Source organism: Balaenoptera acutorostrata, chromosome 2, assembly GCF_949987535.1.
Source record: "Balaenoptera acutorostrata chromosome 2, mBalAcu1.1, whole genome shotgun sequence".
NCBI classification, from domain to species: domain Eukaryota; kingdom Metazoa; phylum Chordata; class Mammalia; order Artiodactyla; family Balaenopteridae; genus Balaenoptera; species Balaenoptera acutorostrata.
In genome coordinates, this window is record NC_080065.1 from 135869413 (window position 1) to 135897147 (window position 27735).

General features: G+C 50.1%; 1 protein-coding gene across 3 annotated transcripts in view; it reads right to left on the reverse strand.

Moving 5' to 3' along the window:
• The window catches only part of ANXA6 (annexin A6), a 54195-nt gene that overhangs the window by 9702 nt on the left and 16758 nt on the right, over positions 1-27735 (reverse strand). For 2 of the 3 annotated variants that reach the window (XM_057539968.1, XM_057539969.1), the window contains exons 4-23: positions 27202-27296; positions 26209-26322; positions 25175-25265; positions 24160-24239; positions 22086-22142; positions 21163-21256; positions 20638-20733; positions 19937-19995; positions 18540-18662; positions 17019-17077; positions 15540-15618; positions 13750-13831; positions 12392-12486; positions 11701-11814; positions 10259-10349; positions 9355-9434; positions 8697-8750; positions 3650-3667; positions 2770-2863; positions 1416-1511 (exon numbers count right to left, since the gene is read on the reverse strand). In XM_057539968.1, the coding sequence (XP_057395951.1) occupies positions 1416-1511; positions 2770-2863; positions 3650-3667; positions 8697-8750; positions 9355-9434; positions 10259-10349; positions 11701-11814; positions 12392-12486; positions 13750-13831; positions 15540-15618; positions 17019-17077; positions 18540-18662; positions 19937-19995; positions 20638-20733; positions 21163-21256; positions 22086-22142; positions 24160-24239; positions 25175-25265; positions 26209-26322; positions 27202-27296 (1671 nt within the window). The remainder of the gene's footprint in view (positions 1-1415; positions 1512-2769; positions 2864-3649; positions 3668-8696; positions 8751-9354; positions 9435-10258; positions 10350-11700; positions 11815-12391; positions 12487-13749; positions 13832-15539; positions 15619-17018; positions 17078-18539; positions 18663-19936; positions 19996-20637; positions 20734-21162; positions 21257-22085; positions 22143-24159; positions 24240-25174; positions 25266-26208; positions 26323-27201; positions 27297-27735) is intronic. The other variant, XM_057539970.1, reaches the window with a different exon arrangement.

The following is a 27735-nucleotide window of genomic DNA, read 5'->3' on the forward strand; positions in this document are numbered from 1 at the left end:
AGCTTGGGGCTCAGTCAGTGTGGTTAAGGAGCAGACTGGGCAGAAACTTCCATCCTCTGCAACCAACCCCGAAAACCTTCCCCAGAACCTGAAGCCTGCCATCTCTCTCAGAGGACCCCGGGGCCTGCCGTGGGATGGAAGGAGGTGGAGTGGTGTGTCAGTATGCACACTCATGCACACGCACATACACATGGTCTAGGTGGGAAGAGAGAGGACAGAGGGAGAAACACGAGGAAAGCGAGGTCTAGACGTGTCTCCACAGACCAATTACTCTGGTGATTAATACGAGCGTGAGCTTTGGGCTCGGGCGGCCTCTGGTGTGAGTCCTGCCTCCACTACTGATATGTAACCTTTCTGAACCTCAGTGTCTCACTTCGTAAAATAAGCAGATAAAAGCACCTCATAAGGATTCAACCAAAGCTGTGTGCAACTGGCTTCACACAGTGCCTGGCAGGAAATAATAATAGAAGCTAACATCCATCCAGTGCATTCTATGTGCTAGGGGGCAATGTTTTTAAGTGTTGTATAATTAACTCATTTAAATCTGTGAACTATTATCACATCCACTTTACAGAAGAGGAAAACTGAGGCACAGGGTTTCTGTGTCTTGCCAATGGATGTAACTGTACAGATAGTAAGTGGCACGGCTGGGACTCTACCTGGATTCACTATGCTATTCTGCCTCCTAGGTATTGTTCCCAGGTGGTAAAGACCCACTGAAAGTTAAATAATAACATCACAACAATAACACCCCGGCTCCATCTGTTCTAAAACACCTTTTCCCCGAATTTGAAGTCCCTGAAATCAAGATGCATCCTGTAATTGATGGCAATTATGTGAAAACCTTTCACTGACACCTCCAGGTAAGATGAAGAAAAAATGTGCATCAATACAATGCATTTTGTAGTCATAAATAAGATACTGCTAATCACTAATACTAATAAAAACAAGTTTGACCTTTGCTCGTATCTACTCATCCGTTTATACACATAGAGAAATTGAGATCCAAAAGGGGAAAGACTTTTTCAAAGGCAAGAACTCAAATTACACAATAAGAGAGTAACCAAAGAGATCCAGGTGCTGGGAGGAGGGAAAGGTAGGGATGTGTGTGTGTGTGTGTGTGTTTGTGTGTGTGTGTACACACCCAAGTCCTGCAGGACACTGCACCCCCTACGCAGCCTGGCCATCACCCTCCCAGCCACTTCCCCAGAGAGCACTGTTTCCTCATCCTGCCCTGCAACCCAGAACAAGTTTTTGTGTTATCCTGCCAATCACACATAGGCAGAGACCAAGAAGTGGCAGTGCTTATTTTCCAGTACTAGTAGCTTAGGAAACTATAGAGGCCACACTCATCCAGTGAATCTGGCCATGTTCCCTGTGCCCCCCAGCCCTTTCCCTTGGTCCCCACCAGTTACCAATGGCCACAAACACATCTCTGACATCCCCGGACATCTCCTTCTTGATGGTGTGTTCCACGTCATAGTTGGTCATCTTGACGAACTCCTGGAAGACTGGCCCCAAGAGAAGACCCAGAGGTGGGAGGTGAGCTTTGACTCAGAGGAAGGGGGGAAGATCACCCCTCCCCAACCCACCCAGCAGCAGCAGGTATGGCTGCAGCCCAGACCTAAATGCATTGGTCAGGACTGTTGTGGAAGGGATGTTCTGACCTCAGGGCTGCCTTGAGCCCAGAGCCAAATCTCTATCAAGTCAGACACTGCCCCAGAGCTTTGGACAAGTTCCAGGAACCCAGGCATGGGTAGTAGACGGAGCATGTGTCCTATTCACAGCTCTGCCACAAGCTTACCAAGTGACCTGGGGTGAACCCCTCCCCCTTTCTGGGCCTCCCCTTCCTCCTGGATAGAGGTTTTTGTTTGTTTGTTTGCTTGTTTGCTGTGCTGAGGCACGCGGGATCTCAGTTCCCCGACCAGGGATCGAACCCATGTCCCTTGCAGTGGAAGCGTGGAGTCTTTACCACTGGACCACCAGGGAAGTCGGGATAGAGACTAATGTAAATAATCACAATGATAACACCAAGGAAGTTACCAGGTGCTAAGTGCTTTTTGTGTATTTATTTTTTGTACCCTCAGAACAGTCATGTGAGGTAGAATTAAAATCCTAAATTTACAGGTAAGGGAATTAAGGCTCCGATATTCAGTAACTTGCCCAGGGTCACAGAGCTGATAAGTGGGAGATCTGAGTGAAGGCATTCCAGCTCCCAAGTCCGTTCTTTTAGTCACTGTGCTAAAGCACTTTTACTGGCAAGTGCCAGGCATATGCAAGTCAAAATGTCCATGTCTTAGTGGTAAGGGCACTTCATCATCACCTAATGTCAGGGCCACCACATATAGGTGTGCCCTGTGCACGTGGCAGCCTGTGTGTATACATGGTCCTTGTGTCATTATCACCCCTCACTGCCTTGCTCCTGGCAGACGTCACCAAAGAATCATGACACAGAACCTTCGAATCCTTCTCAACACAGCATTCTAGGCAGCCACTACCAATCCACTGGAGTGGGCCTTGGAGGGAAAAGCCACCTGTCATCTCTTATCCCAGGCATCCCACGTGCTTCCCAAAGGAGGTGAAGAGAGTTGGCCCGAGGCTGAATGATGCCGTTAGCAGCAGAGCCAGGACTAGACCTGGCTCCTGGTCCCCATCGGCCACCATACTCCCTTGCTAGGGTAAGGAGTGGGTGGGTGGGCACCTGGCTCCTATTGTCAAGACTAGGGGATCTTCCTGCTGACTTGGGAGGGGGAGGGAGTCAGGCCTCACCTCTCCGGAGGTGCTGATAGCTACGCGTGCAGAGGATCGTCATGAAACGTGTCTCCAGGGAAGATCTGTCTCCACTGGTCGTGTCTGCTATTTCCTGCAGAGCCCAGGTCAGGGCGAGAATGTGAGAGGGAAGACACGAGAAAGCCTTGTTTGTTATTCACTTTCATGTCTGCCTGGGCCGAGGGCAGTTAGAAGCTGGGCTAACTCAGCCACCCAAGGAGGCTGACGTTGGCCCCTTCCTTCTTCCTCGGACTCCACATCCCCGCTTCAGTTCCCAGAGACCCCGTGGGCTCACCCAGAGGAGCTGAGCACAGAGCACTTCCACCCTGGCCTCAGGGTCACGGGACTGGGCCCAGGGGAGGGGCAAACAGGCACTGGGCATGGAGACTCAGAGCTCTCCTTCCATCTTTAAACCCCTCTGAAAGCCCCTCTGGGGAAGTGCGTCTGTGCACGTGTGCAAGGAAAAATGGCCTCGCCAGTGTTTCCCCAAGTGGGGTAAACAGGCAAACATATTTTTACACACCGCATATGTAGGCTTCCACAGTGATCTTCTAGCCAGCTATCAGTTCTATTTACATCGATATGAAATTTCCTTTAAAATAACTCATTTTGGGTTAAAATGAAAAGAGTCCATTTAAAGAAAACTATTCACATCTGGTGGTATGTGGCACAAATTAGGCGGACGGTGAGTGGTGAAGTTTTGGGAAACACTTGCCCGGCCCATATGTCACCCACCGGGGTTCTTTGGAGGCCCTGAAGGGGAGAGAGAGAACCTGGGGGGCACGCCCCCAGATCACTGCCTGACTCTGCCCCTCAGCTCCGCCCAGAGGCACAGCCAGACTCAGACCGTTAAAATCCACGTGAAGAATAGGGCACTCACCAAGATCTCAGCAGCCACCTGAGAGCAAGGAGGAGACAGGAGAGAGAGAGGGGAAGGCAAGAGTCAGAGGGGGCCCTGGGGTGCAGGGGAAGGAGCCTGGCTCGGGGTGGCAGAGGTCCCACAGTGGGGGGCGGGGAAGGGGCTGGGAGGAGACACCTTCCCCTGACCTTTGGGTTGGAGCTCAAAATGAGGACAGGTCTGGGAATTCACGATGAAACTGTTTACTGGAGGGGCAAGAGGAGGGCACAGGACAGGACACTCTACCCCTCACGCCTGGCAACCTAGGGCGACTCCTCAGAGCCACCGAGACGTTCGACGTGAGACGTGCCCTGTTTCCTACACCTTTTACCACATTTGGAGTTGAAGGGTCCTCAGGAGACCTGTCATTTACCCCCTCATGTTACAGACAGGAGACAGGAAAGCTGAGGCCTGGAGGGGACGTGCAGCCGATCAGGTGGGAAGATGCCAGCTGTTCAAGTCATCTTACAAGGGTGAATTTTCATCATCACGTTATGCTGAACACAAAATTCTGAGGTTAGGACACTATTTTGTTAGGCAAATAGCTGTGACTCGCAGGGCCTGGGAACAGAATATAGCCAGTCCTGTGTACCCCAGACTGAGTTTTGCCTTTTCTTTTTTTTCCGAAACTCTGCCAACTACTTTATTCTATTGGGCAGACTGAAATCATCCTCTTTATAAACATCTCAATAGTCTTAGGCTTTAGAAACCTTTTCATTAAATAAATTTGTAATGTCTATCAAAACTCAAAATGCACACACCGCTTGATCAAGCAACTATACGTTGCTAGGAATTTCTCTTACAAATAAACCAGCAAAAGTCTTTGGAGATATTGTTCACTGTAATAGGGAAAAACTGGAAACCATTACTAGATCACTTGTTAAACAGGCAATGGTTCATTTAGTAATGGAAATCCACGCAGCTAGTAAAAAGAATGAGACTGGTCTACAGGGCTGATTAGGAGAGAGTTTCCATTTAAATTAAGCAAAAAAGTAAAGTACAGCATGCTGTGTATAAGTGTTCCTTTTATCTAGATGAGAAAAGATAAATGTATGCTCACTCTTACATATTTACTGGGAAGTTGTGCTAGAGGGGTAGTCAAGATACTGTTGACAGTGGTTTACCTTCTTCAAGGAGAAGGACCGGGGGGAAGAGCTTTTGCATTTTGCTTTATTTTTTCCTGAAATTTTATGTTTACATTTCCTCAACATGCAAATACGTTAATTTTTTTTTTTTTTAAGTCAAATAGGAGTTATCAGAGCTACTAGGATTATGGGATGCTTCTGGTTTTTATTATCACTTTTCCATATTAAAAACAACCTGGCTGCACCTTGAGGACATTTTCCTAAGTGAAATAAGCCAGTTACAAAAGGACAAATACTGTATGATTTCAAATATGAGGTCCCTAGAGTAGTCAGCTTCATGGAGACAGCAGAGTGGTGGTTGCCAGGGGCTGGGGGGAGGGGGAGTAGGTAGTTGCTGTTTAATGGGTACAGAGTTTCAGTTTTGCAAGATGAAGAGATCAGTGGATGGATGGTGGAGATAGCTGCACAACAGCGTGAATGGACTTAATGCCAATGAAGTGTACACTTCAAAAAGGTTAAGATGGTAAACTGCACGATGTGTTACGTGTATTTTACCACAGGTTTTTTTTTAAAGTTATGCTAAAAAGTCTAGTATTGCTATTAAAAAGAGGGAAATGTTTAAAAAATTAAACAAAATGGAATCTAAAGTGTCAAAGATTCTTTACTTATTTGGATGAGAAAACCCCCAGATATATTTGTTTTTTCAAAGCACTTTAAGACCATCCTATTTGTAATATGAAAAATGCAGTGGGTAACTACAATAATTTTCCAGATATTCAACACAAAAGCTTTTCCTTATTAGCTGAGCCACTTCATGCCAAAATTAATCTCCAAAAGTTAGAGTTATCACATGACCCAGCAATTCTACTCGTAGACATACACCCAAGAGAAATGAAAACGTACGTGCACATAAAAACTTGTACACAAATGTTTATGGTAGCATTATTCATAATAGCTAAAAAGTAGAAACAACCCAAATGTCTATTAGCTGATGAATGGAGGTTAAAAAAAAAAAAAGTAATATATCCATACAGTGAAATATTATTTGGCAATGGAAAGGAATAAAGTACTGATATACACTATGATATGGACAAACTGTGAAAATATTATAATAAAGTGAAAGAAAGTAGCCACAAAAGGCCATATATTGTAGGATTCCATTTATATGAAATGTCCAGAATAGGTAAATCTATATAGACAGAAAGTAGATTAGTGGTTGCCTAGGGCTGGGGGGTTGGGAGGAAATAAGAGGAACCGCAATATGTACAGGGTTTCTTTTTAGGGTGATGAAATGTTCTAAAATTATTGTGGTGATGGTTGCACAAGTCTGTGAAGACACTAGCAACCACCGAATTGTATTCTTTAAATAGGTCAATAGATAGTATGCAAATTATATTTCAATAAAGCTGTTATATTAAAAAATAACCTGGAGATTGAATTATCTAAAAATGGCCACAATTCTTCATTTCACTCTGGGTCTATAATAATTAGATCATTTACATGATTTACTGCTCACACTGGAACACTGAGAGTAAAGGGCAAGCTATCTGCAATACCGTGGGGCAACAGGTAAACACTGGCCATATGTCACCTGATCATAACAGACCCAGATTTCCAAGAGCTTGAGGTTGTTCTCGATGCCCAGAGTGAGAGCCTGGGAAGGAGGAGGTGTAAAACCAGCAAGCACACACCGTCAAGCACTAATGTCATTATTTTTCTGGGGGACCTTGGCTCTGCATATGAAATGCCTTCAATTTTTGCATACATTTTCCTCCAGCATTCCCAATGCACCTCTAGAAATCTATTCTAAGGAAAAAAATCATGAATGTGATGAGAGTTGGTTACCAGGGAGAGGGCTTTTTAAAAGAAGTTTGGTAGATTCTTAAATGGAAGAGTATTTAGCCATTAAATGATGCTATTGATTTTTTAAAAATGATGTTACCATATTCACAGAATACTCATTTTTAACAGTTATAAATCAGGAATCCATTTTTATAAATACATAAAAAGACAACTAGAATAATATATTCTAAAGTATTAACAATAGCTATTATTAGTAGTAGGTTATGTGGTTTTGTTTCTGGTTTTGCTTGTCTATTTTCTAAAGTTTCAACAAAAGAATATGTATTACTTGAGAAACAAAATATTTCTAGCTCTAAGGAAATGAGTCCACACTAAGATCAGGGTCTAGCAACTGTGAATCTGGAGAAGCAGCTGAGTTGGGCGGGGCCTGGCTCTGTCTCCCTTGGTTGACTCCACCCAGGTTCTCTCTCTCTCGGCTTCTCTCCTGAAAAGTGGCTGCCGGCAAGGTCCACCATTGCCCCCTGCTGGCAGCAACTAGAAGCATAGCCTCCTAGGCGGACCAGGCACCAAGCAGAATTCCCCGGAGGATGAATTTCAGGGTGAAGGATGGATTTGGGGTGAGCTTTCAGGAGGAAGCCAGGTTCAAAGACCCTTAACGGCACAATGGGGCTGCTCACAGCAGTACTTAATAAATACCTGCTGAATGAGGGGATGAAATGTGGCCTCAGCAAGCCAGTCTAGCGGCGGGGGCTTCCCTAGACTGGGTTCCCAGGCTAGCCCCCATAAACATATCTATAACACATTTGGAATACCTTATCTGAATGGAACGCTGCAGCTTCTGACAACTGTATTCCAAACAAGGGGCAGGAAAACTAGACACCAGCAGCTACCTGGTTTGGAAGCTGCAGGGAAATTACTATACTGGGTCCTGGAGGATATTAAATGGTATTAAGTGCAGGTTTTGGAGTCAGGCAGGCCTGGCTTCAAATCACACCATGGCCACTTAGAAACTGCACCCTTGGATAGGTAAGGGGCTTCATTTTTCCTCCAGTAAGAAAACGGGGTCCTATCAAAGTACGAAATAGCCTCAGCATCATACTCAGTACACACTGTGATAGTTCTGTAGCTGTCGGGTTACAGCTACAGATTCTTCAGCTCAGATGGTGCTGTGACATTTCACACCTCTGTCGGCAGAATTCAAAACAGGGCTGGTGCCCTGACTCCCAGTCTATCAGGGCTCTTTTCAACCCACCAACTGTAAAAGAAGGGGGCTGGAAACACTGGCTGTGGTATCTGTGCCCAACCCCTGGACCTGGGCCGGGCCAGAGGATGCCGGGAACAAGGCACAGGTGAGGGGGGACAGTGCAGATGGCCTCAACAGGGACTCCCCATCCATGGGGACCCAGAGGGACATGGATTTGGGGTTGTCCAGCCTCCATGAGAAGCCATCTCCAGACCTCAAGCTCATCAGCCTTAGAAGCAGGGTAGCAGCAGAGCAGCCAAGAGACCCCATAGAACCCCCTGCCCCCCTATTCACTCAACAACAGATATATATTGAGTACCAACCATGTGCCACTTTGGATACATCAGTGAGCAAAACAAAGACCCCAGCCCTTGATGAACTCCCTTTCTAGGTCTCCCAGGACATTCCCTTCAACTCGGTCACATTTTATAGATAATAAACTGAGACATTTAGCACTCAGGCCCCCTTCCCAGCAAGCTCCCAGACCAGCGCCCTCTGGGTCAATTCCACCTGGGCCACTGATTTGCTGTGTGACTTTCAGGAGTCATTCATGCTCTCAGGGCCTCCATTTTCCAACTGTAACATGAGGGGTCTGACCTGGACAATCCATAGGTTCCTTCTAGCTCTGAGGGTCTAGGGCTCGAGCTCTACTCTTCACACAGGAAATGTCAGTAGAATCAGCACCACCCTCCCAAGCATCTCTCTGAAAGTTCTGGAAACTGTCATAGTCTCACTTCTAAGGGTGGAGAGGTGCAGGGGCCAAGAGTCTAAGTGTAGCCAGTCACACCAGCCATGTCCTGCCAGATGCCTTCCCCCCTCCCAGACAGCCAGGGCCTGGCATGGACAGGTGTCAGCTGGAGTCACTGGGCAGGGGATGGGGTGGGGTGGGGTGTCTCACCTGGGCATCTTCCCGTGCCCGGTCCCGATCTTCTCCTCCCTCCTCACGGTTCCCCTGCAGCAGGACCAGTAAGAAAGTTCAGCCTCCAAACATCCACCCTCTCTGTCCCTCAGTAGCCACAGGACTTTGCTCAGCCACTCACCTCTCTGAACCCTCTCCCTCATGTGTAACATGGGGACAATAAACCTGCCTTCATAAGGTAGGCAGTCATGAGCATTAACACAAACATTGGGAAGGCACTTAGCCCAATGCCTCACTCAGACACACTGAACTTGCCATAACTGTGCATCAGGGCCTGGCGCCTGGGTTGTGAGAATTCAAGAGATGGTAACAGAAGCTCTTGGATGATGACACAGGGAAAGGTCACCCACATGGCTTTGTCCTGTCAGCTGGGGGCCCAAAAAGCCAGGTTGAGGGCAATCAGGGAAGGCTGCCTGGAGAAGGGGGCACTAAGCCAGCTTTGAAAAGTGAACAATGGAGAAGACATTGCACAAGTAGTAACTGCCTCAGTGGTAAGACTCTGAGGAGGCAGCAGGGGAAGACATCCTCTCTTCATCAGGAGTGGACTCCTAACTCCCTGCCCTTCCCTGCAGCAACCCTTCCCCCACTCCCAGGGACCCACAGGGCCAAGCAGGCCTGGGGCCGTGAATTCACACACCGTGGCCAGAGAGATGAGGATCCTCCTGAAATGGCCGGACGTGTCTGAGCTCAGAGCATCTTCCAGGGACTTGTGATAGTCTAAGACAGAGAAAGGAGGTGTGGGCACCTGCTGGCCAAGAAGGACATGGGATGCGGAAGGGGTCCTAGAAGTGCAGACTGAAGTCAGAGCAGTGCTGGTGGGGTGGTGGAGATGAAGGAGTTTGTAGTTGGCTCTTGGGGGCATCCAGCTACCCTCCTGTTGATTTTGACAGTGATGTGCCCATCGGTCCATCATCTCCCTCTGCTCCTGTCCCTGCTGAGGGCTCAGTGCCTCTCCCCTCTCCCATACAACGGCCTCTCTGTCTTCACTCTCTTTCCTACCTTCGCTCCTGCATGGCAGTTGCTGGACCCAAAAGCATAGCTCTGATCATGTCACTTCCCTGCTCAAAGATTCTACCATTTTAAAGCTGCTCAGAAGAGAAAATGCTTAAAACGTTTTTGACTGACACGCAAGGTTCTTCAGGATAACATGGGATCATTTGTTAAAAATTTATTAAAAATTTCAAGACGGTGACAGCAAAGCATGTAACCAGGCACGGGGCCTTCTGAATGCGGGGCCCTGTGTGACTGCACAGGCCAAACGCCCATGAAGCCACCCTCTCTCTCCAGTGGCCTGGGTGCTCTCTCTCCCACTCCCAGTCAAACCCTCTTCTACCTCCAGGCCTCTGTCCTGCTGGGACTCCGTCTGGGGCACCCTTTCCCCAGACACAGGGCTGGGCACACCCAACGGACTTATCAAAGCCTCGTGGCCTGAGAGGAGGGAGATGGGGCAGAGCTGTAGGGTGAGGCCAGGAGCTGGGGGACCTGCTCTTCCCCCGCCCCCAACCTCCCAGCGGCACTGGCCCCAGGCCTCCCACACTCACCCTCCTTATAGGCCTCATTGATGGCCCGGATTTCGGCGTTGGTCCGAGTGGCCAGGATTTCGATGAGAGCCTTTTCGTCTGTGCCGGCTCCCTAGAAGGTCAAGGCAAAGAGGATCTGAACCACAGCCCTGACCCCCGTGCAGAGGCCCGAGGGGCCCAGGTCAAAGAGACCCCTGCTCCAAGAAACCACGCAGGACGTCAATGCTCAGACCGAGCCTTCTCTAGTTTTCTTTTTACCCTCAGATGTGGCCCCCAGACCAGACCTTGGCATGATCAAGGGACCACACTAGCTTGTAAAGATTTCCAGAACCTCCCATGAGAAGTGCTTTGGACCAAAAATTTTAAAAAGAAAAGAATATACAGGATATGGGGGTGTGTGTCTGTATAAAAATGCTTATATGCATATATATCTGAATATAAATATTTATATCTAAGTACCTAGAAAGGACAGAGGACATGCATCACAGCGTAACAGTGATTGTCGTCTCCGGGTGGGTGAGGGATCACAGATGATTTTTATTTTCTTCTTTTTTGCTCTGTGTATGTTTTCCCAAGCTTTCATGGTGAACACATATTTGTCAGAAGAAAAAAAAAGTTCCATGCTTTAAGGAAAACAACAAGCTACATTTGTTTACATTTGGACTTGATGGATGATACATGGACTGAGGCAGCTGGGGAACCCATTATTCTAAGGTCCCCACTTTGGGGGCGGGAAGGGAGGCAGACAAGACTGGTTGACTGATGGATTCAAATATCTGTTAAACACCCATTATGTGCCAGTCACTGTGCAAGCTGCTGGGGCAATGGCTATAAAAAAAGGTAAGACGTGTCTCTGTCCTGGGAGGTTACTGAGCAGTGGTCAACCGGTCCCTGGGTTCTCTGACCTGAAGGAGAGCTTCAACAGTCTCTTTATTAAAAGCTGGTGTGTGATGAGGACAGCCTTATCCTCAGAGTGTTTTGAGATCCATGGTCTAGCCCCATCCTTCTCCTAATTCCATGTTTTTAAGTCATTCATTTTTTTTGTCCAGGAATTTTAAAAGGACAATAATCTCAATTTGCTTTGCCCAGGGAATGTCTGTTCTCCTCTTAATCCTTAAGGAGCCGAAAACTCTAGTGGTTTCATGTGGTTGTCAAGTCAGGCACTCGAATCAGACAGACTTGATCCGAATTCCAGCTCTGCTACTTCCTAGTGCTATGACTTTAACCAAGTAACTTAAGCTCTGAGCCTCAGCTTCCTCATCTGTAAAATGGGGACAAAAGAGAAGCTTTGCCTTGTGGGTTGATGAGACAGGGAACTGAGCTAAGACACTGAGCCCAGGAGAGGCGTGGGAGGGGCTCTACCAAGGAGTTATGCCCAACACACCTGGGCTTGGGAAGAGTGCCTGTGTCCCCCCCAGCACCCACATAGACTGGACCCCACTCCCGTGGTGCCCACACCTTACCTCCATGGCTTTCTTCAACTGCTTAGCATCATAATGGGCCGGTGGCATCATGAGCCCCAGAATCAGCCTCGCCAGGTCTCCAGAGAGCTCAGACTTCAGGTCAGCCATCAAGTCCTGCAGAGCGCAGAGCCAAGGTCATGCCAACAACAGCACTTGCCCACATGTGACTTGGGACAGGGAGGAGACATGGAGGGAGGAGACATGGAAGGAGGAGAGGGGGCTCCAAGTGGATGCAGGGATTGTGGGAGCCTGTGTCTGTCTTGGCTGATGTTGGGTTCACTGTTTTGAGGAAGCCAAAGAGGGTGGGGGAAAAAAACCAAGCTGGAGGAAGACCCGCTTGTTCTCCTTGGAGGCAGGAGACAGGGAAGGAAAGGGGGCAGTGCCACTTCCATCCTGGGGAAACCGGTCAGCCAAAACTAGATGCCACTAACACAACTCATATCCCTGATCGAAGCTCTAAGTGGAGCCAGTCACGCACGTGTTGCTGACCACAAGGAACGCGGGGTGCAGTGGGAGGGAGAGGTGTGTGTGCAGGCAGCCCAAATCCAGTGCTGGAGACACTCCAAGAACACGTGGCCATAGGGGGTCCCACTGCCATGAAGACCCAGGTGCAGAGCTGGCTGTGACAGGCCGAGCTCCCTCCAAGGAGGAGCGTGGATGCGGGGCCCAGGGCCCAAGCTGAGGTCCTTACCCGGCCGAAGTGAGACTTGAAGGTCTGGCGGATCTGCTGCCGTTGGGCGTTGCTGCGGTGCGTGATGATGTCAATGATGGTGCCCTCATCAGTTCCTGAGTCCCCAAAGCCACAGTTCAGAGGAAGGCCTTGGCCCAGCTCCCCCATCTCCCCCAGTGATGGGCCCCATCCACCTTTGTCAGGGTAGAGGCCAGGCTAGGCAGTCTTATGCCCCCAAGTCCCTGCAGGAGCCTTGCTTCTGGCCCAAGCCACTAACTTCCCCTGGATTCCTTCTGCACTTCTTTCTGCTCTGTCACTAGCTGAGGAAAAAAAGACTCCTGGGGGAGCAGAGAGCACCGGGTTGAGAGCCAGGGCTTCTGAGTTCCAGTCCCAGCTCTGGCAATGGCTATCCCCTTGGACAAGTCCCCTCCCCTTCTGTTTCATGAAGAGCTGGAGGGGTTACTAAGGGATCCTTCCAACCTGACAACCTAAGTCCTTTTGGGGACCCTGTGTCCTTTCTCTGTAACGCCCTGAAAGCTGGACCCCAAGTCCCTCTAACCACAGCAGGTTGACTCTGGAAGGCATCAGGGTACCATTTCCTGCCCCTCAGATCAATGCCATCAACCTCAGACCTGGCACAGGACTCTGTCCTTATTTATTTATTTATTAATTTTTTAAGGACTCTATCTTTCAAGAGCATTTTTACCCCTGTCATCTCACAGTCCTAGATATGCTTGGTAGATATTATTATTCCCATGAGACAAATGAAAATGAGGCCCAGAAGGTAAAAGACTTAGCCCAAGGTCCCCTGGGAGGTGTTGTTAGACAGATGGGGGAGAAAGGGCAATGGAAGCCAAACCCAGATGCTCTGTCCCCGCTGGCCTTCCTGAGGACAGGCCACCCACCCACAGGTGGTTCTTCTCACCTGAGCCAAATGGAGGCCTGGACATGGGTAACCAGCAGCGGGTGTTCCCACGCCAGAACTGGCCTCTTGGGTTACAGGGTCCACACCCCTTATTTTATGCATGGAGATACTGAGACCCCCAGGTGGGTTACAGGACTTGCCCAAAGTCACACAGTGAGTCAGCAGCAAAGCCAGAGCAAAAACCCAGCCTTATCACCTAGTACTTTTTTCTACACCAGGGCCTGGGAGCACCTTGGTCTCTGGGAATGTTCCTTACAAACCCCCTCACTCCCCTCCTCCCTATACCTAGGGAGCTGGAGGCTCCAGGGGGGTGGAGACTCAAAGCAAATAAAGTGCCTGTCATCCTGCAGACCCCAGTCTGAGGCCCCAGCTCTTGCCCTTGCCAGGCCCATTGCCACCCCTGCCACCCCTGCTGCTCCAGAGGCCAGCCTGGTCCCTTTCACGTGCCCCTTACCAAGTCCCTTCATGGCTTTCCGCAAGGCTTTGGCATCTGCGTCAGGGTTAAAGTCACCAGCTGGGTGCACGGTTCCTTTCACCTGCAAGAAGCAGAAAGTGCCTCAGCAGGTGCCTGGAGGCCCCCCCAGGGGCCAGGCCAAGACAGGAGCATGCAAGGGAGGGGAGGCTTTCCCCATGAGCCCCAAACCAAGCAGCTTGGGGGGAAAGAGGCGGGGGTGAAGGCACAGCAGACAGACCCCTGCCCTAGAGCTGAGAGAGGGAGGAGAGAGACAGACCCAGGCCTGGGAGCAGGGCAAGTGCTGTCAAGGGAAGAGAGGCCGGGCTCCTGCCCCAGGAGTCAGCTCTGGCCCAGCTGCACTGGAACCCAGTCGCTCAGAACCCTGCTCTGTTGCCAAGGTCTTCTTGCCTCTTAGAGAAACGCTCTCCCCGAAAAGGCAGCTGAAATGTTCTGAAATACCAGAACAGAGTTGCCCAAATTTCAATCACTCCTGAATGACCTTCATAATGTTTTCTATATTTGTGTACGCCCTATGCTATTTCTTAATATTTTAACTTAATTCAGCTTCTTTTCTGTTTTATTTAAATGCATTCATTTTGAAGTGCATTTAAATATTCCTAAAGGGCAAGGATTTGGGTCCATTTCGTTCTTTGATATATCCCAAGAGCCTGCAGCAGTGCCTGACACAGGGGTAAGCTCTCAAAAAAAAATTTGCTCAATGAATTAATGAATGAAAATAATTTTGTATCACTATCATGAATAGAAGGTTGGTGTCATGTGCCATAAACTGAGAATAACCCATGAAAATAAATGTCATAAAAACAAAAAACATGTTTTCAAATACCACCAAATTTAACAAGACACCGTTGCTTGCCAAAAGCTGTGAACCTGAAGCTAGCTCTCTCAGCTCTTTGTGAAAAGGGGAAATTAGTGACTGTGGCAAAGATGAGGCACCAAACTGAGACTCCTTCTTTGACGTTAACAATAAGGTTGATGAAAGTGAAGTGGAGCAGCTTTCTCACTATGTGGAGTCAGGGTTATTTAATGCCATGGAGGTCCCCCTCCCCAGAAAAAAAACTCAATTCATTTCTCATATGACTGAAGATCATCTGCAATGACAGCTCTTGCCTTATAATTTGGGAAACGCTGTCCTAGAACATCAGAGCACAAGAGCCCTTGGAGGGCATCCGGACTGCCATGTCTAACAGCCTCGTCTGAGAGATGGAGACAGAGAGAGGTGGGGACCTGCCGAAGGTAGCTAGCGAGCGAGTAATAGAGTCCTAGGTTCCAAATATTTTCGTAGGGGCCAAGTGCTACCAGAGTCCCTGGATGCGTTTGCCCTGAGTGCTTCTGTGAAACCTTTCCTTCTTGTCCTGTGTGGGCCCTGGGTCTGAGGATGGTCAGGATGACCAAGCATCCCCCAGTGCACCCAGGGGTGCCCATCTGTTCTCAGCTTTCATGCCTCCAAAACCCAACTGTCGGACCCAGGATGGGATAGGCCCCGCTACTGAACCAACCAGGTCTCCATCTGGCAAGGTCTGTTAGTAGTTAGTGGGGCACAACACTTCCCAGCATGTGAGAGGTGAACGCAGGAATCAGATGCCAACACCAGAGTGCCCACCCACCCATCCATCACTCCGCGGAGAACAGGAAGCTTCAAGACGTGAGACTCAACGTCTCGGGTTGGCCACCAGGGGGCAGCTGGGTGCCAACCAGAGCAGCAGGAAGGTGCGAGCGGAAGAGTGGAAGCTGCGGTCAAGAGGTCAAGCAGGAGGGGGGGAGGGTCTGACCTCTACTCGGGCCACTGCACTAAGTTCCCACATCTGATAGGCCACCTGCGCTGCCTCCGGGAAGAACTTGCCAGCAGCACTGGAATGGAGGGTGTTAGGGAGAGGACAGGAGGGAAGGTCATCGTGGGCAACACTCACACACACAACACACACACACACACACACACACACACACACACACTCATGCACACACACTTTAAGTAAATCCATCTGGCTTTCCCTTCTCTCCCGCCTGGGCCTCACCCATTCACCATAGCCCTCCCTCCACTTCTGAGAACCTTCTACCCTCTCTTGCGACCCCCCCCTACCATGCTGGCTCTGAGCAGCAGCCTTCCTGGAGCCAGGCCCCATGCAGGAGATGATTTCTCTAGTCCCTCAACCTCCCCTTTCCTCTTTATAATTTGAGTGACTTCTATCCAAGTCTCCCCTCTCAGACATGTCCATGACCAGCTTAGGGCCATGCCATCTCTACCTCTCCTTCTGCTAAGCACCCCGGTTTATTAGTTGCCAGGTAAATATCTGCTGAACTGAATCAGCCCCTAAGGCGCTTAACAAAGGTAAACAGGAGGCTCTCGTATTCCCTACTTAACTGGATCGTTATAAGCCCCAGAGAAGGGAAATCAGAGTACCTGTAGTTCCTTTCCTAGCACCCAAATCCGATCAAGTCATGCCCCAATTTAACGCCTCCAATGGCTGGCTCTCTGCTACCCTTAGGTGAGGTCCGTGTGCCAGGAAGAGGTCCCGGACCCTGCCCACCTCTCAGCCTCATCTCTCCCCAGCATGCTACAAAAGTGCGACCTCAGTTACATAAATGAACCAGGCTGTGCCTTCTCCTCTCTAGGCCCTCTCTCCACCCCAAACACTCGCCCTCCAGCCCCTGTCTTCACCTCTTCACCTTCCTCCTTGCATCTCAGCCTCATTATCTTCAGGAGCCTCCCCGCCCTGTCTGGGATAGTGCACCCTCTGAGGGCTCTCAGAGGCTCGTATACTTCCCCATCATGTACATACACCCTGGTCTGTATGCCTTTCTAGGCCGGAGGCATCATCACTGTGCTTCCCCTCAATGCCTGCACGTGGAGAATACTTAATACAGAGATGCTGAATAAACAAGCAGTCAGAGCAGGCATCTGTATGTTTTCCATTTAACAGATGATGAAACCGAGAAGCACCTGTGAAGAAAGTAGCGGGGCCTAGACCCTCATATTGTGATTCCTGGTCCACACCCCCAGACTGATTTCCAAGTTCACAGGAGTAGATGTCTCCATGTGTGGGAGACCACACTCATGTGGTCCACATACATGGACATGCAGACTTTCACCTGTGTGGTGCTCTCACCTTCGGGGAATCCCCAAGCCCATCCAATCCATCATCCATCCATCCATCTATCCATCCATCCATCCATCCACCCACCCATCCAGATGAGGCCAAGAGAATCCTGACCGGCCACGCCCTCCAGCCCTCGGCCAGGAGGTCACTTACTCATCATCTCCCCCACACAGCTTCAGCAGAGTCTTCTTGTACTCGCCAGAGGTGTCGTTCTGGGGAGAAAGACAGAGAAAGGTTACCTCTCACTCAGCCCTGGGATCCTCTCAGACAAGGAGGGGAGGTTCTCCCCCAAACAGGGGGAGGCTGACCACATAGTCACAGCAGCCCTGACTCTCCTCCTGTCTGGAGGTGGCTGAGACCAGAAAGTGGTGTACTGGTGAGTATTAACAACTGGCTCTCTGGGAAAAAAAGAAAAAAACGCCCTGATTTGTAGCATTTGCCAATTTCCGTGGTGTAAATACCTCCAATGGACAATTCCAAGACACCGATATGCCTTTACTGAACGTGGAATTAAGAAGAGATGCCGTCCCCAGACAGCTGGCGTCAGCACACCCTTGCCACCAGATAATCCCCAGCCACGCTCTCCCACATGAAATAGTCCATAAAATAGGGCTCCCTGAGCAAAAACACTGGGAGTGCCAAAACCAAACAAACAAATGTACATTTGATAGACATGGCATATTCTACATCCCTCTTGGAGCCTCATAATGGACATACTATAGTGAAGGCTGTGAGAAGTTCTGAGGTAAAGAAGCTGACTTATCTTTGCTTATTCTACTTTTTCCCAAACGTTTTCCATGGGACATTTTTGCACACAATGCCTATACAATTCCTATTTAGAAATACACTTTAGGGGGCGTCCCTGGTGGCGCAGTGGTTAAGAATCCGCCTGCCAATGCAGGGGACACGGGTTCGATCCCTAGTCCAGGAAGACCCCACATACCGCAGAGCAACTGAGCCCGTGCGCCACAACTACTGAGCCTGTGCTCTAGAGCCCATGAGCCACAACTACTGAAGCCCGTGCGCCTAGAGCCCGTGCTCCGCAACAAGAGAAGCCACCGCAACGAGAAGCCCAAGCACCGCAACGAAGAGTAGGCCCCGCTCACTGCAACTAGAGAAAACCCGCGCGCAGCAACAAAGACCCAACGCAGCCAAAAATCAATAAATCAATAAATAAATTCATAAAGAAAAAAAAAAAAGAAACACACTTTGGGAGCACAGCTTGAACTCAGAAAGCTTTATCCCACTCACCCGAAACAAGGAGAACCCAACCAGCTCTGCATCTGTCTCCTGTTTCCAGTCTCGTGGGCTGGACAGCCCAGAGTCATCACCTGGCCCAGGACCAACAGGTCCCAAATAAACCCTCCTTTGTGTTCTTCAGTGCCTCCTGCTGCCTTCAGGAGGCTGACCTCTCACTGCCCTAGGGATGGAGTCCTCAACCTGGATTCAACTTCATGCTCCTCACGGCCCTGCCCTGCCTTCCTCTTAAGAGGTGCCTCATGTGTCTTACAAGCACCCTGGACACTTGCTCCTCTGTTGAGCTGCCTTAAATTCCCTGAAGGTGCCACAGGCTGGGGCTCCTGGAATCCCCATGAGATGCCCAGCTTTCCAGGACAGTGCCTTTCCTCTTGGGAGAGCTCCCCAGCCCTCTCTGTACCCCCGTGAGCACCTCACCTTGATCATGCTGTACAGGGACTTTTCATATTTCGTCCGGAATATCTCCCGGATGTCGAGCATGTCCAGCTCACTGCGGGAGACCATGATGCGGATCAGGGTGTTGTCCCGAGTCCCCAGCCCCTGCAAGACAAGCGGGTTTGGGGGACGGGGAGTTGAGAGGAGGCTGGAGTGCTGACAGCCCCCAGCTCAACTGAAAATACAACTTTTTGTGATAAAATGTTAAAATTAAGAACGAAAGAAGCAAATTGCCAATCCCTCCAAAGCTCCCTGTGTGTCCCTCCTGCTTTTATCTCCTTCCTCCCCCCACCTCATGTCATTCGCATCCTTGATACCCTCATAATTTTACCTAACTTTGTAACTCTAAGCAATACGTCGTTTAGGTTTGCACATTTTGGAACTCTGTAAATACACCACTATGCATTTATTTGTCCATGCTGCTCCTGATGGACACTGGGTTGTTTCTAGTTCTTTCATAATATGGACAATACTGCTATGAACGTTCTTATGAACACATCATACAGGCAAACGTCTCTGCGGGGCCCAGCTGTCCAGCTCACTCTGGCGCTGGAAGACAGAGGATGGGCTATAGGCCACTTGTCCTTGTGGGATGGCCATGCAGGGACTCTGGGCCTATGGCCTCTGGCAACAAATGACTGTGTTCATTCAGCCTGGTGCACTATGGAAATATCACCACTTTCTGTGTGTCATGTGTGTAAAGTCCTGGGAAGCACTATCCTCAGTACCCGGGTCCCAGGGATGAACATCACGAATCTTGGCAGAAAATGCCAAAGTGTTTTTCACTTATTTACGTACATTGTATATAAACATTCTGTTTAATAGTACTTAAAAAGCATGGGCTTCCGATTGGGATTGACATATACACACTACTATATATAAAATAGATAACTAATAAGGACCTGCTGTATAGCACAGGGAACTCTACTCAATACTCTGTAATGGCCTACATGGGAAAAGAATCTAAAAAAGAGCAGATGTATGTATATGTATAACAGATTCACTTTGCTGTACACCTGAAACTAACACAACAGTGTAAATCAACTATGCTCCAATAAAAATTTAAAAAAATAAATAAATAAAATAAAGCATGGGCTTCCAACCCAGCTGGCTAGCTGGATCGCGTGCAGGCTGTCATTGCACCCTCTGATCAACCATGAGGACAGGGCAGGTACTGGGTGGGCAGGTGTGTGACCAGGCAGCACTCCAGGCTCTGGAGCTCACCTGGGACAAAGTGCCATCACGCTGTCCTGTGGTCAACACCTTGAACACTCTCTTTGGCCGGTGGACCCCAAGGATTTGCCAGACACCCGACAGTCCTGCGGAGGCGTGCAGAGCCCCCATCCCCCTACCTCATTCACATCAACCCCACCACGCACCTTCATGGCCTTGAACAGCCTCTCAGCAAAATACTCTGGGGTGCTCCGGATGCACTTCACTGAGAAGAGGGAGGAAGAGGTAGTTATTCTGGCTGCCTCGGAAGGATGAAGGGGTGGCCCGAGCCCTTTTTTGTTTCCATTCCTTGGGGGCCACCAAGTTCAAACCTGGGAAGAACCTGGTTCCTGATAAGCCGCAGTCCTAGAGCACCCCAGACCCACAACTTTTATCACAAACCCAGGGGATAGAGAAATTGGGAAATGGGTCTGTTGTAAGGTGGGGAGTGCACTGCAAGGACCCCCTTCCACTTTCTAGTCCTTCGGGGTTTCACAGGGAACTGGGTCAGGTGGGGAAGCATCTGGGATGGGGCTGGGAAAGGTAGTTCTTTAGATTCTGCTACATCAAAAAGGTACCAGCTGAACCTCTGGATCTTGCTGGCAGAGCGGGTTAGAACCTGACTACTTTAAATAGGGTTGGTGGGGGATAGCTCTGGGCAAGATGAGGCCTGGGCTGTAGCTCTCCCGCAAGAAACACATACACACAACCTACCCCAGGCTCAGACATACTGACTCTTGAAGTGTCTGGCTTGCAAACAGACAATCTGGTTTTCTCCTTCCCACCTCCATACCATACAATTCCCGTGTTCCCGGGTCAGAATCCCTGAATCCCTCCAAGGCCCCGGGAATGCAATGTCAGGATGTACCCGTAGCAAGCATCAGCTTCTCAAAGTCCCCGGACAGCTCCCCTCGGATGCTGGCTTCGATCGGCTTCCCCGTGGTCTTCAGATACTCATCAAACACTGAGTCCGACAGAGAGAAAGGGGTGTCAAGAGCACCCCCATAACACTGGAAGGAATGGGGACTTCAGAAGGGGAGGCACAGTGGCCAGGACCAGAGTGCCACCATGAAGGCAGGGCTGGCACTTAGGGAGGGTCAGGGAGGTCGTGCACATCACCAGCCACCATGCAGCCTCGCCGCGTCCGCTGTGAGGGACTGTGTACACCTCCTGCTCCAACATGAAGGCAGGACTGGTACTGAGACGGAGGGGCTGAACATCCTGTTAAGGCCTCTCACGAGGGCCTATACAAACCACTGTCTAATAAAATCAAGACTAGTGTTTGGGTTGTGGACGAGGCAGCGATCATGCTCCCTTAGCGGAAAAGGAAAAGAGAAAGGAAATCTTGGCGTTAACTCCAAGGGGGCAGCTGTAGGTCTTCTCTGGAGCTTACCCAACCGAAGGTGCTGCTTGCTGCGATTTCCCAAAATGTAAATGAACTGGGCTTCGTCTGTTCCCCATTTCAGTTCCCCTGCCTCATACAGGTCCTGAAGGGGAAGAGGTGGAACTTAACTAAAAGAGGAAACCGCAGGAGACAGAACTCACCAGCCAAGCCACTCAGAACTGCTGCCAGATTCCTGAACATGCCAGTAATTGGTAGCCTCAGGACATCTGCATACACCTGTACAGCTTTCTCCCTTTCTTTCTGGGGAAACTCCTACTCAAACTTCAGGGCCCAGATTAAATGTCCCACCTGTTCTCAAAGCACTTCCTGATGTCCCTAGGCAGAGTTCTCTTTCCTTCCCTCCCTCTTCTAGGCTTCCTGTTTCTTTATAGCTTTGATCCAGTGTATATTATAATATTTATATGCCTTGCTTCCCACTATGACATGGGCTCCTCAAAAACAGGAATTATGTCTTCCATTCTCTGGATATACTGCTGCAGTGTTACTGGCACATAGTGGGAGCTCAAAACACCTGGAATGTATGGTATATCCATAGGGGAGGTGTTTGTGTGATTAATATATGCCTGTCTCCCCAGTGCTGTCTGACTTTGTTCATTTAGGATTCCCCAATGCTTGGCAGAACGCCTGGCACATAGTAAGTGTTCAATAAATATTAATTAACTGAATGAATAAATGAACAAATGATGAAAAGCTCCAAAATACATCTCACCAACTTTACATACTGTGTACCTCTGAAAGCTAACTTAAGTCCTTTCTTCAACAAAGCACTGTATAAATGATGGCTGTGAGTCAGTTATTTCTGGTATCGGATGCAAATTACTTTGCCTCCAGCCCTTCCCTGGAAGCCCAACCTCTCCCCTCTCTCAGGGCTGCCTCGCTGTGCCCGGGGACCTCCACTGGTGCTGATTTACCTGGACGTCCTGCTGCACCAGGTCCTCGCTCACTACATCATCCTCCTCCCTGGTTCCCTGGGCAGAAAGACAAGGAACACGTGGTTCAAATACCAGAGCCAGGACAAAGCCTGGAGGCCAGTGGTGGAGACAGGGAGGACTGGGAAAACCGTGGTGGCCCAGAGTGTCCAGGAGAAGAGACTGACAGCAGCCACTGGATCAAGACCACAGCACCTGGGAATTCCCTGGTGGTCCAGTGGTTATGATCTGAGCTCTCACCGCTGAGGGCCTGGGTTCAATCCCTGGTTGAGGAACTGAAATCCCACACGCCGCGCAGGGCAGCCAAAAAAAAAAAGAAAAAGAAAAAAAAACAGACCACAGCATCTATTTTGCAGCAAATCATAGGGCCCCTCCCACTGGCTTCTCCCTCATCCTTGGAGCTTGGACCAAACAGGGGAGTCCTGAGAATAACCAATGTCTTCCTAGGTGCCTCCACCCCAGAGGAAGCCTTGTAATGAGAACATCTCTGAGGATAGGACTCCTGCCACAAGTCCTGGCATGGCCCACGAGGCCATCCAACAATATCATAGGGGTCAAAGGTCTGCATGTTTGCATTCTGTTAGGGGCTCCCATATCTTAACCCAAGGAATTCACCAATGAGGATTTGAGACTGGGGGCCTGAGATCTGAGCTCACAAGCTGTGAAGGCACCAAATCCTATTTGTGTTCCTGTCACTCCACCCACGCCCTATGCCCCATCAGACAGAGGGGGATACTCATGGGGGCCAGGGGCCAGCCATACTGGGCTCCTAGTTATGTGGGCAGAGGTCAAGCCTACGCTTATCTCCTGTTCCCCCTGAACTGTGCATTTCAGGATCTCAAACCCCCTGGTTCTCTTTGGGAGTCAGCCTAAGGAGACAGAGCCGGTGCGCTTACAATCCGTGCCATGTAACCGCCTGCTAGATGTTAGATACTGAGGAGGCCACATCCTTGACTCCAAGATACAGGCTGGAACGCTCCTGTTCGGAACATGCGCTTTGAAAACGGGGGCAAAGGCCACGCTTTCCCACTCTTGAAGATCATCTCCTGATAATTCCGCAGCTGCTTAATACGGAATGAGGATAGTTATGGTAACACGAGGAAGAGAACTGGGAGCAGCTGCTGTAAAACGGGGGGAGGGGGGGCAATGAAAGAAACAAAGAGGTGGCTTTATATATAAAGCTCCCTAAAAGTTTGGTCCTTGGAGCTGGACCTGAGATACCTCAATGCCTGTTCCCAAGGGGCCAGCGGTCACAGAGGTTCCCATGGGGCTGGGCAGGGAGAGGATAAGCAGCAGGGTGGGATGTGTACTCCAGCCACCGCAGTCGTGCAGAATGCAGGCCTGCTTTTGCCAGAACTTTCGATTATTCAAAAGAATCTAGAGATCTGGTTTTGGACCAAAATCTCCCTAGTTTTAAATGTTAGCAACTAACTCAAAGTGTTTTTTTAAAAAAAAAATATGTGGGGGGAAATGAACAAAGGAAAAAACCCAACTTGGACAGGCAGAACTCAGCCATGGACACCGTGTGCAGCATCTTTATGCTCTTTTTTATGTCATCCGTGGGTGGGAGGGAGTAGCAGGGCTTGGCTACGGGGGAATGCCACGCAGGCAGCTTCAGAGATGCTATGCCCCCGCTGGCGCCCCTGCTGGTGAGCTCAGGTAGGTGCAGTGGCTGGGGAAGCCATGGCAGGAGCGAGGCTGGAGAGGAGGGGGAAGGGGTATGTGTGGAGAGAGGAAGGAGGACACAGGAGCACAAGAAAGACAGGGTATGTGAAAAGAAATGCAGGTCACCTGCCTGTGCAAGCCACGGGGGACAGAATAGACCCTGGACGCTCAGATTCCACACCCAGGTGAGCCAGAGAGAAACCATCTCAAGTTTGAGGATAAGATGGGCAGAGGGGGAAGGGAGGCCACAAAACACCAAGGAGGATTTTACATGTGCAGAACCACCAAGGAGGCCCTCACGGGCCACCCTGTTTGAGAAAACAGGGAGAAGGTGCTCACAGCCCCCTGCACCCTGGCAGAGAGCTCGGGGAGGGCCCCAAGGTGGACCAACCTGCAGCAGGACCACGAGCATCTTCCGGAAGTGACCAGAGGTGTCCCCAATGATGTCAGCCTCCAGGTCTCGCTCGTAGGCTGCGGGGAAGGAACACAAACTCTAGCCCCATCCCCAGGACACCCCACGAAACCAAGATAAAATTCCCTGCTGCCCCTAAAATGATCAGATATTTGTGACAAATTCCCAAACCTAGTCTCCATGACAGCCATGGCAAGACCCAGGGTGTATTTTCACAGTTCTCTGTACTGACCCATGATGTGATGAGATGGAATCTGCCCACGTCTCTCTATCCCCACCTGCGCTGTCCTACCCCAGACACCATCGTTACTCATCTGGACAGTGGCTACAGCCTTCTGACTGTTCTCTCTGCTTCCCCAATCCACAGCAACATGGGTGACTGTCTTAAAGCCCACATTCATCGTGGGCTCCTCTGTTTCCCACTGGGCTTGGAATAAACATTGTCTCTCTCTCTTGGCCTACACAGCCCTGTGTAATCCTGTCCTGCCCTCTACTGCTCTAGCCTCGCACTGGATACCAGGCTTATTCTGCTCGAGGGCCTTTGGTCTTGCCATTCCCTCTCCTGGGTCTTCTTCCCCACTCTGTGTACAACTGGATCCTTCTCGTTTCCTCCCAAGACAGGCTTCCCTGACCACCTGTCTGAAGCACGTCCTCCCCAGTTAAAGTCGGATGCTTGTTCTCTGTTTGTTTCTTTCATAACTCTTCACCACAACAAGTCATCATCATGTTCATTTGTTTACCTGTTTATTATCTGTATCCCTTGTTACCTCATTAATCTATAAGCTCTCAGGCAGGAACTATACGGATGCCCACCGCCATATCCTGAGAACCTAGCACACTGCCCAGCACAGAGCAGGTACTTACTGGATGGATGGACAGAACAGAGGGAAGGAGAAAAAAAAGGTGAATGGGTAGAGTCTTAGGGTCCCTACTCTTGTGATCACCTTCATTACACATCTGAAAAACCCTGAACGGCCCCTCCTGCTCTTCTCACCATCTTTGTACGCTGCCACCAGCTGGTGGATCTGCTCGTTGGTCCGCGAAGCCAAGATCTCAATGAGGCACTTCTCATCGGTACCAATGCCCTGGGAGAAGGGAAGGGGCATGTGAGTCAAGGGTTGGGATGGGAGGCCACCAGCCCCGAGATGGGAACCTGGGGTGGTCAGAGCAAGGAAACCCGCAGCACTCAGGGTGCCCCTAACACAGCTCTTAGGCACCAAGCTGGAGCTGCTGCCCTGAGACAGGGGTTCTAGAGCCACCTCTGCCTGCAGCTTGCTTTGTGATTGCTCATTAAAAAAACTTTATCTTTCTGCACCTCTCTTTTCTCATCTATAAAATGGAGATGATACTAGTTGCTCTACTGAACTCACAGGAAGAATGAGAAGGTGATAACCTCTTACCTGGCTAAGTTTATTAGTTAGAAACAAATTCATGTTTACTAGCTCATCTGAGGCAAAGATCATAGCACTTTATAAACTGTAAAGTGCTAAGTACACTCCAGGGCATTTGGTCTCTCCCTGCTTGGTGGGGAGCGACTTTCTACCTCCACTAGCCTGGGCTGCTCCTCAGATCCTGAACACACCTCCTCAGCCGCTCCTGCCATTTCCTCTCCAGCCCACTCTGATCAACCAAATCCTCTCCAGGCTCTGGGCCCAGCTCGATCCTCTCATCTTCTGTGACGCCCTCTCCAGCCACCCCGAGCCCAGGGCCTGTCCTCATGACCTCCTTTAACATGCCCTTGGCCTTTGGGTGTCGGACACAATCTGTCTCCACTTCCCTGTGTCCTGCTTCCTCGGGACTGTAGGCTGCTGGGGTGGGCGTATAGGCCTCACACCGACACCTGTCCCACCTCTGCCCATCTGGAGGAGACCATGGCGCCCCCCTGGGATAGGATTTGGGCAAGCTGCCTCGAAGCAGGACACACGTGCGGGGTGGGTGCAGGGCTCACTGAGAGCTTGCTGGAGAGGTTGGAACCTCCCATTAACCACGCCCCCAACCCTCACACATGCGCAGACCCAGGCTTCATACCGAGATGGCGTCTTTAATTTCTTTGGCATCGCTATAGGCAGGTGGCCTCATGAGACCCACAACCAGTCGTTCAAACTTCCCTGTCAGCTCATACTTCAAGTCTGCAATGAGGTCCTGGTTGCGGGGCAGAGGGAGGAGGAGATGGAAGAGCAGTTATAATGGTAAGAATTACATTTAATGAGCACTTACTCTGTACAGGCACTGGGCTAAGTAATCTCACTTACTCCTCATTCGTGGAGGTACATACTATCATTAGCCTTCAGAAATGGGTTTAGAGACATCAGGTAACCTGCCCAGAGGCACGCAGCTAGCAAATGGCAGAATTCAAGTCCACAGCACTGTGCCTCTTCCCTGCCGTGTTCTGTTTACTTGTTCACTGTGTGTCTCTCCCACGGTTCGTGAGTCCATAGGGTTAACACCCTCAGGTCTTATTCACCTGTGTAGCCCTAACCCCTAACACAGTGCCCAGCGTGAAGCAGGTGCTCTAGATGTTCCAGTGGCTGAATGGTCCCTGCCTGAGAGAAGAAAAAAGGAGGGGACTTCCCTGGTGGCGCAGTGGTTAAGAATCCGCCTGCCAATGCAGGGGACACAAGTTTGATCCTTGGTCCAGGAAGATCCCACATGCCACGGAGCAACTAAGCGCCACAACTACTGAGCCTGCGCTCTAGAGCCCGTGCGCCACAACTACTGAGCCCACGCGCCCACAACTACTTAAGCCCTTGCTCTGCAGCAAGAGAAGCCACCGCAATGAGATGCCCACGCACCGCAATGAAGAGTAGCACCCGCTCCTCACAACTAGAGAAAGCCCGTGCACAGCAACAAAGACCCAACACAGCCAAAAAAAAAAAAAGAAAAAGAAAAAGAAAAAAGGAGGGCAGAACTGCCAGCACAGAGGCTGACCTGGAGTAAAATACTCAGGAAAGGCCCTGAACACACAGGTGAATGAAATCATTCACCCCCCCATCCCACCCGCCCTCTGGTTGCCATGGTTACCTTGCCATAGAGGGACTTGTAGTTCTGGCAGATCTCCTGCCTCTGCCTGTTGCTCCGGGAAGTAATCAGCTCCAGTATGGCTTCCTTGTCACTGCCTAGAAGAGGGGAGGCACCTGTCACCCTACCCCAACCTGCCTCCAGGAAGCCCGCCAGGGCTGCTCCCTGCAAGTCCTCAGCATCAGCCTTCTGCTCGCGTGAGGCAGTGACGTTGGAGGGGGGATCTATGGGGACCTGACAAGCCACCACTGAGAGAGATCCTAGCACATGTAGTATCTGAGCTCAGAGGGCCCGTGATCTAGCTCCTCATCACACGGATAAGGAAACTGAGGCCCAGAAAGGAGCAACGACTCACCCAAGGTCTCCCAATGAGCCTGGCTTAGAAAAACCCAGGTGTCCTAACGCCCAGGACAGGGTTCTTTCAGTGACAGGGAAAAGAAAAGAGAATAATAAGCAGCAAATTCAGGGTAGTGCTTACCCCCAAGGGAAAAGACAGAGTGATGCTATCAGGAGGCGGACCTACCATGAAGGTTTCAA